The sequence below is a fragment of the Coregonus lavaretus genome, assembly GCF_964263955.1.
Source record: "Coregonus lavaretus genome assembly, chromosome: 21".
NCBI lineage: Eukaryota > Metazoa > Chordata > Actinopteri > Salmoniformes > Salmonidae > Coregonus > Coregonus lavaretus.
In genome coordinates, this window is record NC_140008.1 from 3,103,106 (window position 1) to 3,123,116 (window position 20,011).

General features: G+C 44.2%; 1 protein-coding gene across 1 annotated transcript in view; it reads right to left on the reverse strand.

Moving 5' to 3' along the window:
* Nucleotides 1-5,902: 5,902 nt before the first annotated feature.
* The window catches only part of LOC311148692 (CD81 antigen-like), a gene marked incomplete at its 5' end in the record, with an annotated part of 22,306 nt that continues 8,197 nt past the window's right edge, over nt 5,903-20,011 (reverse strand). Inside the window, 6 exons of the mRNA XM_084185671.1 lie at nt 5,903-7,366; nt 7,478-7,561; nt 11,523-11,624; nt 11,952-12,065; nt 12,300-12,374; nt 16,607-16,704. Of these exons, the coding sequence (XP_084041797.1) occupies nt 7,301-7,366; nt 7,478-7,561; nt 11,523-11,624; nt 11,952-12,065; nt 12,300-12,374; nt 16,607-16,704 (539 nt within the window). The 3' untranslated portion in view covers nt 5,903-7,300. The remainder of the gene's footprint in view (nt 7,367-7,477; nt 7,562-11,522; nt 11,625-11,951; nt 12,066-12,299; nt 12,375-16,606; nt 16,705-20,011) is intronic.

Here is a 20,011-nt window from a genome sequence, read left to right on the forward strand (position 1 = left end):
ACGGTGCAGTCGTCCTGTCCCCTTTGCAGAAAAGCATCCCCAAATAATGATGTTCCCACCTCCATGCTTCACGGTTGGGATGGTGTTCTTGGGGTTGTACTCATCCTTCTTCTTCCTCCAAACACGGCGAGTGGAGTTTAGACCAAAAAGCTCTATTTTTGTCTCATCAGACCACATGACCTTCTCCCATTCCTCCTATGGATCATCCAGGTGGTCATTGGTAAACTTCAGACGGGCCTGGACATGCGCTGGCTTGAGCAGGGGGACCTTGCGTGCGCTGCAGGATTTTAATCCATGACGGCGTAGTGTGTTACTAATGGTTTTCTTTGAGACTGTGGTCCCAGCTCTCTTCAGGTCATTGACCAGGTCCTGCCGTGTAGTTCTGGGCTGATCCCTCACCTTCCTCATGATCATTGATGCCCCACGAGGTGAGATCTTGCATGGCGCCCCAGACCGAGGGTGATTGACCGTCATCTTGAACTTCTTCCATTTTCTAATAATTGCGCCAACAGTTGTTGCCTTCTCACCAAGCTGCTTGCCTATTGTCCTGTAGCCCATCCCAGCCTTGTGCAGGTCTACAATTTTATCCCTGATGTCCTTACACAGCTCTCTGGTCTTGGCCATTGTGGAGAGGTTGGAGTCTGTTTGATTGAGTGTGTGGACAGGTGTCTTTTATACAGGTAACGAGTTCAAACAGGTGCAGTTAATACAGGTAATGAGTGGAGAACAGGAGGGCTTCTTAAAGAAAAACTAACAGGTCTGTGAGAGCCGGATTTCTTACTGGTTGGTAGGTGATCAAATACTTATGTCATGCAATAAAATGCAAATTAATTACTTAAAAATCATACAATATGATTTTCTGGATTTTTGTTTTAGATTATGTCTCTCACAGTTGATGTGTACCTATGATAAAAAATTACAGACCTCTACATGCTTTGTAAGTAGGAAAACCTGCAAAATCGGCAGTGTATCAAATACTTGTTCTCCCCACTGTATATTCTGATCCAAATACACTTTAAATCAAGTTTGATTTGATTTTAGCCTATCACACAATGTGGGCAGTCTGACATCAGAGTGTGTGTTGCGCAACAAGGTGTGGTGCACTATGGTCCTACACTGTGATTAAAGCTCCGACTGACACACCTCTGTTGTGTCTGCCGTGTTTATCTTAGCATAGCAACAGGCAGTCAGGCTGTGTGATCAATGTGCAACAGTGCTGTAGGTGGTGTGATCAGCACCTTTTAACATATTTTCCCGTAGAGCAAATACGTTGCTTTTAGTATACAGAAATGATCTGGCTATCACTACGCAGTATACAGAAATGATCTGGCTATCACTACGCAGTATACAGAAATGATCTGGCTATCACTACGCAGTATACAGAAATGATCTGGCTATCACTACGCAGTATACAGAAATGATCTGGCTATCACTACATTTACATTTTAGTCATTTAGCAGACGCTCTTATCCAGAGCGACTTACAGGAGCAATTAGGGTTAAGTGCCTTGCTCAAGGGCACATCAACATATTTTTCACCTAGTTGGCTCACCTTTCGGTTACTGGCACAACGCTCTTAACCACTAAGCTACCTGTTAGGACCAGTATCTTGTATCTTGTCATCTCAATGTGTTCAAATGGATCAACGTGTATTTTTGGACCAGTGTATGTCAAAGGAGGGTAGTGATCAACCATTCCCTAAGGATCAGAGGTAGTCAAGGTCCCTATTCCTAAAGACAGATTAGATCTCCTTTGTCCAGAGCAGGTCTGTAATCTAGTTTAACAGACAGGTCTAGGGAGCAGGATGTAACCTAGTTTAACAGACAGGTCTAGGGAGCAGGCTGTAACCTAGTTTAACAGACAGGTCTAGGGAGCAGGTCTGTAATCTAGTTTAACAGACAGGTCTAGGGAGCAGGATGTAACCTAGTTTAACAGACAGGTCTAGGGAGCAGGGCTGTAACCTAGTTTAACAGACAGGTCTAGGGAGCAGGGCTGTAACCTAGTTTAACAGACAGGTCTAGGGAGCAGGTCTGTAATCTAGTTTAACAGACAGGTCTAGGGAGCAGGATGTAACCTAGTTTAACAGACAGGTCTAGGGAGCAGGTCTGTAACCTAGTTTAACAGACAGGTCTAGGGAGCAGGATGTAACCTAGTTTTAACAGACAGGTCTAGGGAGCAGGATGTAATCTAGTTTAACAGACAGGTCTAGGGAGCAGGATGTAACCTAGTTTTAACAGACAGGTCTAGGGAGCAGGGCTGTAACCTAGTTTAACAGACAGGTCTAGGGAGCAGGTCTGTAACCTAGTTTAACAGACAGGTCTAGGGAGCAGGCTGTAACCTAGTTTAACAGACAGGTCTAGGGAGCATGATGTAATCTAGTGTAATACACCTGTCTCCCAAATGCCCTGACATAACCAACCCTACACTGACCCCTTGTATCCCTAGTAACACACTTAATGTCGCCATGGCCACTGTCCATTACCTAATACAGTGTCCAATCATTGTGTGTCAATCAGCAATAATAGCACTCGTCAAACCCCACTAGGACTAGGAACAGTCTAATGATGCTGCTGAAAATTCTTAAACATTCCAATATTTTATCTGTAAATAAATTCATAGTAACAAAACCCCGTTATCAAGCACCTGTTCCCGAACAGCAGCCTCTAGCTAATAGCAGTCAAACTGTCTTTACTCACCATCGGCATTAAGTCCTAGTGGATAGGGAACAGGACGGGTACGTCTCAGGTAAGGTTCTCTGTAGATGTTGCCGTAGTGAGAGAGTGATCTTATTTAGTGGAACCCCCCCCCCAAAAAAAAAGTGATGAAATGTTTATAGAGGATTCCTAATAGTCACCGCCCTCACAACTAGCTTGGCTTTGGTATGGAGAAAGAGTTTACTTCTCAGGCCCTGTCTCCACCGTATGCACCAGAATGACACCAGTGTGAGAGAGTGAGAAAATGGAGAGAAATTGAGGGAGAGAGAGGGAGAGAGAGAAATTAGGGAGTGTGTTTGTGTGCGTGTGTTTGACAGAGCGAGAGAGAGATAAAGAGAGTGAGAGAAAGAAAGCGTGTGTGTGTGCGGGTGTTCGTGTGTGTGTGTGTGTGTGTGTGTGTGCAGTGGTGTAAAGTACTTAAGTAAAAATACTTGAAAGTACTACTTAAGTAGATTTATGGTGGTATCTGTACTTTACTATTTACTTCACTACATTCTTTAAGAAAATAATTTTCCCTGACACCCAAAAGTACTAGTTACATTTTGAACGCTTAGCAGGACAGGAAGATGGTCCAATTCACACTTATCAAGAGAACATCCCAGGTCATCCCTACTGCCTCTGATCTGACAGACTCACTAAACACAAACGCTTCATTTGTAAATGATGTCTGAGTGTCGGAGTGTGTCCCTGGCTATCCGTAAAATAAAATAAACAAGAAAATGGTGCCTTCTGGTTTGCTTAATGTAAGGAATTTTAAATGATTTATACTTTTATTTTTACATTTGATACTTAAGGCTATTTTAGCAATTAAATGTACTTTTGATACTGAAGTATATTTAAAACCAAATACTTTTAGACTTTTATTCAAGTAGTATTTTACTGGATGACTTTCACTTTTACTTGAGTTATTTCTCTATTAAGGCATCTTTACTTTTACTCAAGTAAAATTGGGTACTTTTTCCACCACTGCGTTTGTCTGTGTCTGTGTGTGTGTCTGTGTGTGTGTCTGTGTGTGTGTCTGTGTGTGTGTGTCTGTGTGTGTGTCTGTGTGTGTGTGTGTCTGTGTGTGTGTGTCTGTGTGTCTGTGTGTCTGTGTGTGTGTGTCTGTGTCTGTGTGTCTGTGTGTGTCTGTGTCTGTGTGTCTGTGTGTCTGTGTGTGTCTGTGTCTGTGTGTCTGTGTGTCTGTGTGTGTGTGTCTGTGTCTGTCTGTGTGTGTGTCTGTGTCTGTCTGTGTGTGTGTCTGTGTGTCTGTGTCTGTGTTTGACGTTGAGACAAGAATGCTGTACAAAGAGACAGATCATTTGAAATAAATCTGATTAGCACATCTGATATCACACCAGGACAGGAGTTTCATGTCATGTTTAATGTTTTGTAATACATACCACATCCTGCTCACACTGACAGAGATAGTGAGAGAGAAATAACTTTTATTTAAATTTAAATGTGTCGCAACGCGTTCATTTCAGTTTAAATGAGTTCTCTCACAGATAGAAAAAGGCCTGGATTCAATCAGATCAAGCGATAGCCGACACCCACTTGCTGATGTTTTTGGCAGTGTCGGAGGCGTAACTGCGTTGCAGCTGTCAAATCGGTGAGCAGCTGCTCTTGTGATCATTGTCACGAAGCCACACCCGTCCCACTCGCGTTTAGATTGAGAAATAACAGAAAATCATTAAACGGAATACATGAAAGTATAACGCCAGGAGCTACTTGTGGATTTGACAGTTTTAATGCAGTTCCACCTCCGACACGCCAAAACAACCGCAATGCTGATGTCGGCTAAAGTGGATCTGGTTGAATAGAGCCCCAAGTATTCATATTTAAAAATGAAGGTAAACCCTTTATTTGATCAAACTTATTTGAAGGGCACCTAGAACATTATAACACATTCATTAGCCATATATAACAGGGGGGAGGGGTCAAAGGTGAGGGGGTGGAGGGTGAGGGTGGAAGGTGAGAGGAGGAGGGTGAGGGGTGGAGGGTGGAGGGTGAGGGGAGGAGGGTGAGGGGTGGAGAGTGATGGGTGGAAGGTGAGGGGTGGAGGGTGAGGGGTGGTGGGTGAGGGGTTGAAGGTGGGGGTGGAGGGTGAGGGGTGTAGGGTGAGGGGAGGAGGGTGAGGGTGAGGGGTGGAGGGTGAGGGGTTGAAGGTGAGGGGTGGAGGGTGAGGGGTTGAAGGGTGAGGGGTTGAAGAGTGAGGGGAGGAGGGTGAGGGGTGGAGGGTGAGGGGAGGAAGGTGGGGTGGAGGGTGAGGGGAGGGGAGGGTGAGGGGTGGAGGGTGAGGGGAAGAAGGTGGGGGTGGAGGGTGAGGGGAGGAGGGGGAGGGGTGGAGGGTTAGGGGAGGAGGGTGGGGGTGGGGGTGGAGGGTGAGGGGAAGAAGGGTGAGGGGAGGAGGGTGAGGGGAGGAAGTTGGGGGTGGAGGGTGAGGGGAGGAGGGTGAGGGGAGGAGGGTGAGGGGAAGAAGGTGGGGTGGAATGGCTGACACAGCGATAGTGTGTGGTAGAGGTGTGTGTGTGTGTGTTGGTACACTTTCCAAAAGGTTTGGGACTAGCAGTACTTTCTGATGTTTGGGCAGACTGTCCTATTGAGGTTTCTTGAGAATAGAGGTGGGTACCAACAATGGGAAGTAGGTGATGCTTATTGTGTTCAAGTCTGAGAGATAAATCGAGTATGTGATTAAGAAATGACATTACTAAGGTGACACACTTGGTACTCAAGTTGGTTGTACTTGGAAATTGTTCTAAAATACGTGGTATGTCGAATATTATAAACTGGGTGGTTTGAGCCCTGAATGCTGGTTGGATGAAAGCTGTGGTATATCAGCCAATATACGACTGGTATGACAAAAAAATGATAATTTACTGTTCTAATTACGTTGGTAACCAGTAATAGCAATAAGGCACCTCAGGGGTTTGTGGTATATGGCCAATATACCACGGCTAAGGGCTGTATCCAGGCAACCCGCGTTGCATCGCGTCTAAGAACAGCCCTTAGCCGTGGTATATTTGCCATATACCACCCCCCCCTCAGGCCTTATTGCTTAATTAGACACATTACTTTAAATGATCTTTACTCATTAATCTGATCCCAAAGGTAGAAATGGAAATGTAATTAAACGTGTGCTCATCATCAATATTACTCTGCCCTCTGATGGTCAAGAGTGAAATGACAAACTTCAAACCACAACAAATACACAGAGAGAAAGAGAAAAGGTTTTTTATTAGAAGTGTACATTTTCACAATTTAATTTGTGGTTCATTATGAATTAGATCCATATATAACGTCACTGTTAAGCTCCACTATCTCGGAGGAGGGAAGGACAGATACAGCCTGCGTCCGAAAATGGCACCCTATTCCCTTTACAGTGCACTACTTTTGACCAGGACCTATAGAACTATGGGTCAAAAGCAGTGCACTATGTAGGAAATAGGGTGCTATTTTTTATTAGTGGTTCGTAGGCAGGCAGCGCTTGAAGTGGAACAAGAAAAGCTTCTGTTCCGGGACATATATTTTAAAGCTAATATTCTATAACACGTGGCGCGGTGACTGTGCTCGAGCTGTAGGAAATGTGAGGAGTTGGTACTCTGGCTCTGTACCAGCGAGCACCGTCCCAACTAAAGCACTGTTCGTCAAGCTATCTGTGGGTTAGTCCCAAATGGCACCCTATTCCCAAATGTAGTGCACTACTGCTTACTAAAGCCCTATGGACCTTGGTCTAAAGTAGTGCACTATAAAGGGAACTGGGTGCCATTTGGGACGCAGCCTAAATGATTGTGTGCAGTTTACACACCATAAAAAAAAGAGCACTGAACTCTTCAAACCTTGGAGAAGTACTTCACGAAAACATACAAAACCTTGGAGAAGTACTTCACGAAAACATACAAAACCTTGGAGAAGTACTTCACGAAAACATACAAAAACCTTGGAGAATACTTCACGAAAACATACAAAACCTTGGAGAAGTACTTCACGAAAACATACAAAACCTTGGAGAAGTACTTCACGAAAACATACAAAACCTTGGAGAAGTACTTCACGAAAACATACAAAACCTTGGAGAAGTACTTCACGAAAACATACAAAACCTTGGAGAAGTACTTCACGAAAACATACAAAACCTTGGAGAAGTACTTCACGAAAACATACAAAACCTTGGAGAAGTACTTCACGAAAACATACAAAAGGCTCAAAGAAAAAAGAAAGTAAAAGGTTTAGCATTAGAGAGATGCTGAATGTCTGTTGGTCACCGCCTGACTGTCATCGAAGATTATCGACAGGCTCAAACCGTCAAATAAAATTATATTGGTCGCATATCCATATTTAGCAGATGTTATAGTGTAGCGAAATGCTTATTAGGAGTATTGTTAAAACATAGAAAATACTGTAATACAATCTAGTCTCTATTTATAATACTGATAGAAATGTACATACTTCTGCAACATGATAAGAAGTAGCAGGAACTACAACACAAAATGTAACGTTTTCAATCCTCTTCGTTTACTTTGATCTGTAGAGGATTTGTACCTTTGAGCCCCTCCATTGTGGTTCTGTGGTTCTATGGGTCCGTTGTTCTAGTAGGGTTCTGTGGTTCTAGTACACTGGGGTGGCATTGCGGATCCCACAGCAGAGAACCATGGTAAAGATCATCTCAAAGATCTAGAGTGAAAAAAAAAAAAAAGACATTTATTCAACCTTTAATTAATCAAAATCAAAAGAAAGGAAAATCCGACTGCTGTCCAGGAGCGTCTCCGTGGTAACGCTACTCACCATGATGACAGCGACCACCAGGGCAGCTAGACCAATCAGGTAGAGCTTCTCAGAGAACAGATCGTTTAGCTTCAGATGACAGCTCTAGTGGGAAGGGAACACAGAGTGGGGGGAGTCAGGACCCTCATTCAAACCGCTGTTTTCCCTCCTGCATACTACCCTGCTGTGTAAAACATTCATTCAACACATAGAGATTGACAGTAATAATGATTATTGTTCCCTACTAGGGAAGTCATGGTTTTTGGGCCAGTACCAATATTTTATTTTACAGAAAATCAAAACATTGAGTCCACTGGACATTGACCCTTACAAAAAAAATACAAATGTCAAATTTGCAGTTTCACATGTGAAATCACATTTCCACATTTGAAATAACTGTTTGCACATGTTGAGCTTAAATTAAATGTAGAATTCACATGCTAACACCACCTTTTCACATGAGAAAAAAAAACATGTTTTCACTTTAGATGTGTAATTGCAGTTGCACATGTGAAATTTGCTGATTCACATTTTAAAAACTTTCACGTGAAAATCTGATATGCAGTTTCACATGTGAAACACTTTCTCTTGTGAAAGTGTCACATTCACATGTGGAATTTCAAGTTCACATGTGAAAATCATCACAAAATAAAATCCTAATTTGCAGTTTCACGTGTAAGAAAACTCCAAGTGAAAAACTCACATGGTGGTGAAATAATGTTATTCTCCTCACATGTAAAAAGGTGGTGTTGACATATTGTAATAGCAATGTTTCCACATATGGAATTGCAAATTCTGTAATGCCATTCTCTGGAAAGGTAACTTAGCCTACCTGAGCCTATCAAAAGTGTGTTAAAAATAATAACGTATTATTTCTGAGCCATCCATTCGTCATGTTACTGCTGCAGGCACACGCCTCTCTTCTTCATACGTTGGTCAGTGACCGTTGGACGAAGCCCAGTGAAAAGAACAGAGAAACTAGCGCTCCGTGCCTCCTTATTTATCATCGTTAACATGTTAAAATTAGCGCTGTCAGAGGTAATCCGTTAACTCAAGTTAATACACTGAAAACATCCAAAATACATCATCTATACAGCTAAAAACAACAATGCAATGTCAAAACAAGCTGACTTTGAGCTTAAAGAAAGTGTGTTTGTCAATTTACCTGATTTGCTAACCGTTGCTTTGGACAAAATCAAGACGTCAATATTCTTGTAAGGCATTTTCGTATAAAGAATCTTAAATTACAGCTCAATTTGAGCAAATTATGAATTTGCGATTAATCCTGATTAATCACAGCAAATCCTGCGATAAACTCAATTAAAAAATGTAATCGTTTGACAGCCTGAGTTGACATTTACATTTTAGTCAATTAGCAGACGCTGTTATCCAGAGCGACTTACAGGAGCAATTAGGGTTAAGTGCCTTGCTCAAGGGCACATCGACAGATTTTTCACCTAATCAGCTCGGGGATTAGAACCAGCGAACTTTCGGTTACTGGCACAACGCTCTTAACCCCTAAGCTACCTGCCAAGTTGACATTAAAATGTGAAAATACACATGTGAAAGTCCAGAGGACATGAGTCGGTCATGGTTGCTCATGGTCACATGATGAATGAGTCGGTCATGGTTGCTCATGGTCACATGATGAATGAGTCGATCGCGGTTGCTCATGGTCACACGATGAATGAGTCGATCGCGGTTGCTCATGGTCACGTGACGAGGTAGCCCCGCTTGCGACTTCAAAAGTTAGCTTTGGCCCTCTTGGTCTAATGGTCAAGACGTCGGCTTCTCCCGTGGGAGATCCGGATTCTAATCTCTCCAGTTACAAAAGCAAAACGTGGAATTTATTATATGAAACCACGTCTGAGTCATGTGAAAAATGTATGTGAAACTTTACACGTGTCCGAAAACCACCTGTTTGACTCATGTGAAGTTATATTATCTTATTGCCCTTTAAAAAAACTCCAGAGTGGCGCAGCGGTCTGAGGCACTGCGTCGCAGTGTTGCGTCGTCACTACAGCCTGGGGTTCGATCCCAGGCTGTGTCACAACCAGCCGTGATTGGGGAGTCCCATAGGGCGGCGCACAATTGGCCCAGCGTCATCTGGGTTAGGGGAGGGTTTGGCCGGGGGGCCTTCACTTGGCTCATCGCGCTCTAGCGACTCCTTGTGGCGGGCTGGGCGCCTGCAGGCTGACTTCGGTCGTCAGTTGAACGGTGTTTCCTCCGACACGTTGGTGCGGCTGGCTTCCCAGGTTAAGCGGGCGGGTGTTAAGAAGAGCGGTTTGGCAGGTCATGTTTCGGAGGATACATGACTCGACCTTTGCCTCTCCCGAGCCCATTGTGGAGTTGCAGCGATGAGACCTCTGTAGCTCAGCTGGTAGAGCACGGCGCTTGTAACACCAAGGTAGTGGGTTCGATCCCTGGGACCACCCATATACAAAACATTTATGCATGCATGACTGTAAGTCGCTTTGGATAAAAGCGTCTGCTAAATGGCATATTATTACAAGATTGTTATCACGAAATTGGGGAGAAAAAGGGGGGGGTAAGAATTACACACACAAAAAGAAAATATGAATAAAATCCCAGGTAAAAACATGTGATTTTGTCATGTGATTTTACATGTGATTTTACATGGATGTGTACTGCAGTAGAGGCTTCTCAGAGGAGGAAGGGGAGGACCATCCTCCTCAGTGAATTACATTTTTTTTTTATATTAAAAACATTTTTAAAAAGTTATCCTTTTTAGACAAAACTATACTAAATATATTCACGTCACTAAATAATTGATTAAAACACCCTGCAACATGGTGTAGCCGGAGTACAGCTAGTTTACGTCCTCCTATAGGTACACTGACTTCAATACAAAACCTAGGAGGCTCACGGTTCTCACCCCCTTCCATAGACTTACACAGTAACTATGACAACTTCCGGACGACGTCCTCCAACCTATCAGAGCTCTTGCAGCATGAACTGACATGTTGTCCACCCAATCAAAGGATCAGAGAATGAATCTAGTACTGAAAGCATAAGCTACTGCTAGCTAGCTAAAATGTGGTGAGTAATTGACTCAAAGAGAGAGAAAGACAATAGTTGAACAGTTTGGAACAACAGCGAGAGAGATATTTTGTTGTATTTTTTTTCTCTTTCACTTACTTAGCTAAGTGAATGCAACTGGATAGTTTAGCCTACTCAAACACCCGGCTCAAACAGAGAGGCTATCCAACACTGGAACTCTTCCAAGTCAAAGTAAGCTTTTGGTTTTATAAATGTATTGCCACAGGGGCACGCCGGTGTAACTGCTAAACTGTTTGCTAAACTGTACTGCATGATTGTAGCAGGTTTACTAACGTTAGCTAATATGGTGATAACGATGAAGGCTGTGTGTAGCGGTTAGCGGTTATGGTATGAAGGTTTGGCTTGAAAAGGTTTTTTCGCTTGGTCACAGACAGCTGTTGTGTTGTGCACTGATGTCCACAAGTGAAGGGAAAAGGTGAGGGGAGGCGAGCGCGTGGATGTGAGAAGGAATTATACAACGAGCAAGTGATCATGCTGTTTGTATGTGGCTACTATGAAAGTGACTGTGTTTGCGATCAGGGGTGTATTCATTCGGACAATTCTGTTTTAAAACGTTTCTTAAACGGAAGAAACCGGAATGAAATGGGAATAAACATACCTGAATTTGTCCAATAGAAACTCTCGTTTGCAATTGTTTGGACTAATGATTACTCCCTAGATCAGCTAGATGCAGGCAAGAGTGCTCAAGGCGGTATTGAATGTGTCACTGTCTGTCACCTTGATTACTCACATTTCTCTCGACCTGTGCACCTACGTTGTAAACCTTTATTCATAGGCTAGGTTGAAGCAACCTCATGATGGGTATAGGGAACATTTTAGTATCATGTAGTAGCCTAAACCTACCAACGTTACATTGAGCTGGGTGGATGGAATATGAATGACAGTCATCCAATATGCTGTAATAGAAATAAGGCCATGCTCATTAAAAAACATAATTGTCCTCCATTTTAAACGGCACCGACCGCCACCGTGTGGTGTACTGTACCGAAGGTTTCAACAGGGCATCTTCCAGGGTCTTCTTGGGACACAGGGCTCCGGCTACTTGTACGAATAAGGGGGAGTCATCTCCTTTACCACAGCAGTCCAGCTGACGAAAACACAGGTAGAGACAACCGGTCAGTCATGCCATTGCTTGATTGATTAGTCGATTGATTGGTATTCCCCCCCCCCCCCCCCCTCCCGTAGGTGCTACTGAACGATCACACAACAAACTATCACATTGAGGAGAATACATCATATAGAGGTATTGTAACAAACATAACGAACACTGAAATAACACTGTGATCAGCTGTGCATCTCTTTCCCTCAGCAATAACAGAGACATTTTTCAACAAGAATAGCTACCGTTGTAAGATAACATGATACTATAACAATTTAACAGACTTATATGATAATGGTGAGGGTGACGACGTACCGTCTCGTGGAACACCTCCAGGACTTTGATAGCAGCTGTTTTGGTGGGAGAGTCTACGACGTCCACTGACTTGATGTACGCTGCATCATAGAAGTTAATCATCTCCTTGGAGATCTGGAACAGCAGACGTTAGTTAGGGGTTTGTACAATGTCTCTGTGTGTGTGTGGGGGGGGGGGGGGGTCTGTGTGTGTGTGTATGGGGTGGGGGGGCAGGGGGAGTGTGTTTGTGTGGGTGTGGGGTGGGGGTGGGGTGGGGTGTATGTTGGTACCCTGTGTGAGTTGGTGGGATGGGTGGGGGGGTGGGGGGGGGGGGGGGGGGGGGGTTGTGTGGGTGGGTGGGTGTCTTACTGTGTCTCGGTTGCTGAATCCCCAGATCCCAGCAGCCACCTCACAGGCGAACAGGCATATCAACATGAAAAAGAACTGAAAGAGAAAGAAACATAAAGGTTAATTTGTAAACCTTTTCTAATTGGATATACATGTAATCTCAGGGCTTTACTTGTAAACAGCCCCAAGACCGCCCCCAAGGCAGAGAACCAGCTGGTTAACAATGTAAACAGCCCCATAACCTCCGCCAAGGGAGAAACCAGCTGGTTAACAATGTGAACAGCCCCAAGACCTCCCCCAAGGCAGATAACCATCTGGTTAACAATGTAAACAGCCCCAATACTTCCCCAAGGCAGAGAACCAGCTGGTTAACAGTGTAAACAGCCCCAAGACCTCCCCCAAGGCAGAGAACCAGCTGGTTAACAATGTAAACAGCCCCAATACTTCCCCAAGGCAGAGAACCAGCTGGCTAACAGTGTAAACAGCTCCAATAATTCCCCAAGGCAGAGAACCAGCTGGTTAACAATGTTAACAGCCCCAATACATCCCCAAGGCAGAGAACCAGCTGGTAAACAGTGTAAACAGCCCCAATACTTCCCCAAGGCAGAGAACCAGCTGGTTAACAGTGTAAACAGCTCCAATAATTCCCCAAGGCAGAGAACCAGCTGGTTAACAATGTTAACAGCCCCAATACATCCCCAAGGCAGAGAACCAGCTGGTAAACAGTGTAAACAGCCCCAATACTTCCCCAAGGCAGAAAACCAGCTGGTTAACAGTGTAAACAGCCCCAATACTTCCCCAAGGCAGAAAACCAGCTGGTTAACAGTGTAAACATCCCCACCAGTCTGGGACATTGGATAAAAAGATGAGCTAGCAACTCAGATTCAGGCACAGAACGGACACCCCTCCCCAACACTAGGATCCAGGTGGACCAGACACAGAACGGACACCCCTCCCCAACACTAGGATCCAGGTGGACCAGATGCCTGTTGGTGGCTATGGCTCCATGTATTATCCTCCATTGGGGGTCAGCTGTCCATTTATCAATTGGCAGCGATTGGTCCAAACAAACCGGCCCACCTCGTTGATCTCACCCCTGCCAGGGAGGACGCACGCGACACCTTTACACATGTCGTGTACATCGCCTTTCTTCCCACTGCCATGAACTCCCCCAGTTCTGGGGTCTTGAAAGACAGCAGCATCCCCTCACCCTCCTGCACCCCTCCTCAGCAGCAGCGGTGACATTCACAGTAGGGATAATGTAATCTTGGCCCTCCTACTGGTCAGCGTGTGTGTTGTTGGACACAAATGCCCGATAAGTTGCTGGAAGGATTCGGAGACCTCTGTTACCACCTGCTTCAGCAGGCCGGATGACCGGACCTCTGTTACCACCTGCTTCAGCAGGCCGGATGACCGGACCTCTGTTACCACCTGCTTCAGCAGGCCGGATGACCGGACCTCTGTTACCACCTGCTTCAGCAGGCCGGATGACCGGACCTCTGTTACCACCTGCTTCAGCAGGCCGGATGACCGGACCTCTGTTACCACCTGCTTCAGCAGGCCGGATGACCCACCCTCTCTTCCAGCTTCACCACTACTCATGCTCTGCATCATGTGCCCCAACTTTGTACATCCAGCCCCCTAGCAGGATTGAACACAGGCTGGCTTGTCCTGCAAGCACTTGACAAGCTTGCAGGACAGACTGTTGGAAGGAGTGAGGCCAGTCAAATCAACCCCCTTCCAGTCTCAAGAGGAACAGCTGCTTGTCCAGGCCCAGCCGACCCGCCCTCCTCAGCAGTCTGTATCCATCCAGCTGAGACCATCGTGTTATAACAGTCTCTGGGCTGCAGGCAGACGGAAAGCCGTGACCCTTGAGGCAATGTCCACTGGGCCCTGCCCACCTTCTTGCAGTGGCAGGTACAAGGCCGCAGCTCGAATCCAGTGCTGTCCTGACCAGTAGAAAGCTCCTGTATCAGTGCTGTCCTGACCAGTAGAAAGCTCCTGTATCAGTGCTGTCCTGACCAGTAGAAAGCTCCTGTATCAGTGCTGTCCTGACCAGTAGAAAGCTCCTGTATCAGTGCTGTCCTGACCAGTAGAAAGCTCCTGTATCAGTGCTGTCCTGACCAGTAGAAAGCTCCTGTATCAGTGCTGTCCTGACCAGTAGAAAGCTCCTGTATCAGTGCTGTCCTGACCAGTAGAAAGCTCCTGTATCAGTGCTGTCCTGACCAGTAGAAAGCTCCTGTATCAGTGCTGTCCTGACCAGTAGAAAGCTCCTGTATTAGACCTCCTGGTGGCCGTAACACTATCAGTCTGTGCCACAGGGTGGAGGAGGTCAGGTTGTTGGCTACCCAGAACCCTTCCCCTATAGGCCGGCTGGGGCAGCAACCATTTCCACCGAGACAGTCTGGCACACACCTTCTCCACTACACCCTCCCAGTTCTTTTTCTGAAACTCCTCTGAGCCCCTCACCCCATTCCTGCCCCCATTGTAACCCACTGCCCACAGAGTTTCACTTTTGGCCCAATTCATCCTAGGCGAAGAGGCCTTCTCATACACTTCCAGAGCACTTGAGAGAACCTGAACGTCCTCGCTCACTGTAATGAACACTGTCACATCATCTGCGTACGCAGACAAAGCTGTCCCTGGATTCTGTGTCATCCCTGGCATGGAGAAACCAGTAAGCTTCGCTCGTAGTAAACAAAGTAACGGCTCAATTGCGAGACAGTATAGCTGGCCTGAGATTGGGTTCTACTAAGCTACATGGGATTGTTTTAAGGTCATACCAAGGATCATTTTTCTATTTGATTTTGAATTTTAAGACCCCTTGAATGATCAAATATATATATATAAAAAAAATGATTTGATGAAACATTTTATTTTATTAGCCAACAGATTGGAACAACAGATAGTCCCCCAAAAAAATCTAAAGAAAGTTTGTTCTGAAGTGTCTGTCTGAGAGATATAAGAAAGATTAGGAAACATTATATATACACTACCGGTCAAACGTTTTAGAACACCTACTCATTCAAGGGTTGTTCTTTATTTGTACTATTTTCTACATTGTAGAATAATAGTGAAGACATCAAAACGATGAAACAACACATATGGAATCATGTAGTAACCAAATAAGTGTTAAACAAATCAAAATATATTTTATATTTGAGATTCTTCAAATAGCCACGCTTTGCCTTGATGGCCTTTGATTTGTTTAAGACTTTTTTGGTTACTATATGCTTCCATATGTGTTATTTCATAGTGTTGATGTCTTCACTATTATTCTACAATGTAAAAAATTGTATTTTTTTTTTTTTGAAAAACCCTTGAATGAGTAGGTGTGTCCAACATTTTAACTGGTAGTGTACATCTTTCCACAAAGGGGCCAATATTACTAGTGTGTAGTTGTTCCGACGCTTCAGACAGAAGTCGGCTGTACCGACTTCAGACGAGTCCCAAGACGCCTCTGGGGGTCGTAGAGCAAAACGGAGAACGCCATTGTGTTCGTGAGAGTCTCATCTGATAATAGTTTTTTAGGCCAAACCGTTCGGACGCTACAGACGATTTTGTGACCGATTCTTGGGATGTGTCATGGTCTGACAAACACCGCTCTAGCTCTGCAGATGCGGAAGTGCGACATAGGCAGATATTTTATTATTTTGCTAATTAGATTTCTGCAAGGGTGCGGATATCGACCTTAGGGGTTAATGTTATTGTTTTTTTTACGTTTTGTGCAAATGAATTGAATATTGCCAAATGCACCATAAAAAAATACTGCGCATATTTAATGCAACCCTTGCTGTTAATATATCGCAAAGCAGCATACAAGTGACCTAAACGTTTAGAAATGATTAGTTACATTTCTCATCCATGGCTTTAAAACGCATCTCAAGCGCAAGTGCACTGTTTAGCTCACATCTGAAGGCTGGGCAGGCATTTAGGACATACTGCGGATCACTAAAATATCCTAATGATTATGATCACACTTCCTCGATTCAAATACTATGGCGACACTATACCAAAGATGGTTTGGTATGGTTTAGAAACTTGACAACCAAAGCTGGAGTTATCGGTGTAGCCCTGTTATCGTTATCGCCTGGATTCATTGAAATATCTTCACGCCTAGAAAAATTACACAAAAAAAAGGAAATAATTACAGTTTGGAATAAACTAAACCCATCCGAATCGTCCTCTGGAATAACAGACATTCTGGAGGTAAAAATTACATAACCAACGTTCTTTAGTAATACGAGCCCCGTGTGAATAGGGCTTTAGAGGAATGCCGTGACAGATATGAAGTGTGTCCTGCTGCCCTCTAGTGGTCACTCACTCACCGTGCCCAGGAGACACTGAGATTCCTGGATGGCCCCGTAGCAACCAAGGAACCCTACAAACATCATCACAGCTCCCACAGCTATCAGGATGTACACACCTAGAGGAGAGGAGAGGAGAGGAGAGGAGAGGAGAGGAGAGGAGAGGAGAGGAGAGGAGAGGAGAGGAGAGGAGAGGAGAGGAGAGGAGAGGAGAGGAGAGGAGAGGAGAGGAGAGGAGAGGAGAGGAGAGGAGAGAGGAGAGTTTAGACAAGTTTGTGAGATATGGAAACTGTATGTGAGACACCAGCAGATGGTAATCAACCTCCACAGAAATTGTAATAGAGTTCTTGGTCTTTTCCTGATGGCGTTGCTGTCCCAGTGTTATGACATGTGAGACAAACATCCTGTTACTGGCACAGGAAGACATCAACTTCCCAGATCCATCCTGACCCTAACCCTAACCCTAACCCTAACCCTAACCCTAACCCAAACATCCTGTTACTAGCACAGGAAGACATCAACTTCCCAGATCCATCCTGACCCTAACCCTAACCCTAACCCTAACCCTAACCTTAACCCAAAAACCTAACCTTAACCCTAACCCTAACCCCTAACCCTAACCCTATCTCCTAACCCTAACCCTAACCCTAACCTTAACCCAAAAACCTAACCTTAACCCTAACCCTAACCCCTAACCCTAACCCTATCTCCTAACCCTAACCCTAACCCTAACATCCTGTTACTGGCACAGGAAGACATCAACTTCCCAGATCCATCCTAACCCTAACCCTAACCCTAACCCTAACCTTAACCCAAAAACCTAACCTTAACCCTAACCCTAACCCCTAACCCTAACCCTATCTCCTAACCCTAACCCTAACCCTAATTCTAACCTTAACCCTAAACCCCTTAGAAATAGCATTTGACCTTGTGGGGACCAACAAAATGTCCCCAGTTGGTCATATTTTTCTTGGTTTACTATTCTTGTGTAACACACACACACACACACACACACAGAGGCAACTTCTAATCCACCCTGACAGAGCAGTCTAAAGAGGCAGACACAGTCCCAGTGAGTTCTCTATTTCTCTCTCTCTCTCTCTCTCTCTCTCTCTCTCTCTCTCTCTCTCTCTCTCTCTCTCTCTCTCTCTCTCTCTCTCTCTCTCTCTCTCTCTCTCTCTCTCTCTCTCTCTCTCTCTCTCTCTCTCTCTCTCTCTCTCTCTCTCTCTCTCTCTCTCTCCCTCTCTCACTTTCTTTCTCTCTCCCTCCCTCTCTCTCCCTCTCTCCCTCTCTCCCTTCTTTCTCTCTCCCTCTCTCTCTCTCTCTCTCCCTTGCTCCCTCTCTCCCTTTCTTTCTCTCTCCCTCTCTCCCTTTCTTTCTCTCTTTTGGTTAGAGGGGACTCTTCTCTTGTTTCATCTCTTGACATAGTAGAGCTGTGTGATGGAATGTTTTGGGGTCACTTGTTTTTAGATGGTTGTAAAATTTGATGGCTCTTTTTTCTATTCGAATAAGGAGGGGGTATTGGCCCAATTCTGCTCTACATGCGTTATTTTGAGTTTTTCTTTGCACTTGCAATACAGTCTTGCAAAACTCTGTATGCAGTATTTCGATTGGATGTTTGTCCCATTTGGTAAATTCAGTATTAGAGAGCGGACCCCATACTTCGCTGCCATATAGAGCAATTGGTTCTATAACTGATTGGAAAATGTTGAGCCAGATTCTAATTGGAATTTCAATTTTAATATTCCTTTTAATGGCATAGAATGCTCTTCTTGCTTTGTCTCTCAGCTCATTCACAGCCATGTGAAAGCTACCTGTGTTGCTGATATTTAGTCCTAGATATGTGTAATTTTTGGTGTGTTCTAATAGAACTGTGTCCAAATATAATTTATATTTGTCATCCTGATTTCCTGACCTTTTTTGGAATATCATTATATTCGTTTTTTCTAGATTAACGGTCAGGGCCCAGGTCTGACAGAATCTGTGCAGATGATCTAGATGCTGCTGTAACCCCTCCTTAGTGGGAGACAGTAGCACCAGGTCATCTGCGTACAGCAGACACTTGATTTCAGTGTTGTGTAGGGTGAGACCAGGTGCTGCCGATTCTTCTAATGTTTTTGCCAATTCGTTAATGTAGATGTTAAATAGTGTTGGACTTATTGGGCAGCCCTGTTTCACTCCACGTCCCTGAGAGAAGAAGTCTGTTTGCTTGTTGCCGATTTTAATCGCACATTTGTTTTTAGTGTACATTGATTTAATAACATCATATGTTTTCCTCCAATACCACTTTCTATTAGTTTGTAAAAAAGACCTTCATGCCAAATTGAATCAAATGCTTTCTTGAAGACTACAAAACACGAGTAGATTTGCCTTTGTTTTGATTTGGGTGTAAATGTGGTCTGTTGTACGATAATTTTTTACAAATCCAATCTGGCTTCTGCTTAGGACGTTGTGTTCATCAAGGAAATTATGTAGTCTGCTGTTTATGATACTGCAGAGAATTTCCCCCAAATTGCTGTTAACGCAAATTCCTCTGTAATTATTTGGGTCAAATTTGTCTCAATTTTTATAAATTGGTGTGATCAATCCTTGGTTCCAAATATCGGGGAAAATACCTGCAGTTAGGATAATGTTGAAGAGTTTGAGTATAGCCAATTTGAATTTGTGGTCTGTATATTTGATCATTTCATTTAAAATACCATCAGCACCACAGGCCTTTTTGGGTTGGAGAGTGCAAAGTTTTTCCAATAATTCTTGTTCTGTAATTGGGGTATCCACAGGATTCTAATAGTCTTTGACTGCTGATTCAAGGATTTGTAATTTTTCTTGTATATCTTGTTGTTCTGGGCTCTTTGTTATATTGCTGTAGAGGTTTGCAAAGTGATTTCTCCACATATCCCCATTTTGGAAAGCCAATTCCTCACTATGAGGTTTGTTTAATTTATTCCAATTCTCCCAGAAGGGGTTTGATTCTATGGATTCCTCAATCACATCTAGCTGATTTCTAATGTGCTGTTCCTTTTTTGTTCTTAGGGTGTGTTTGTATTGCTTCAGTGTTTCCCCATATTGAAGATGTATATTTTGGTTCTCTCTCTCTCTCTCTCTCTCTCTCTCTCTCTCTCTCTCTCTCTCTCTCTCTCTTCTCTCTCTCTCTCTCTCTCTCTCTCTCTCTCTCTCTCTCTCTCTCTGTCTCTCTCTCTTTCTCTCACTTCACTCTCTCTCTCTCTCTCTCTCTCTCTCTCTCTCTCTCTCTCTCTCTCTCTCTCTCTCTCTCTCCTCTCTCTCTCTTCTCTCTCTCTCACTCTCTCTCTCTCTCTCCCTCTCTCTCTCTCTCTCTCTCACTCTCTCACCCCCTCTCTCACCCCCTCTCTCTCTGTCTCTCTCTCAGTTTCAATTAAATTCAAAGTGCTTTATTGGCATGGGAAA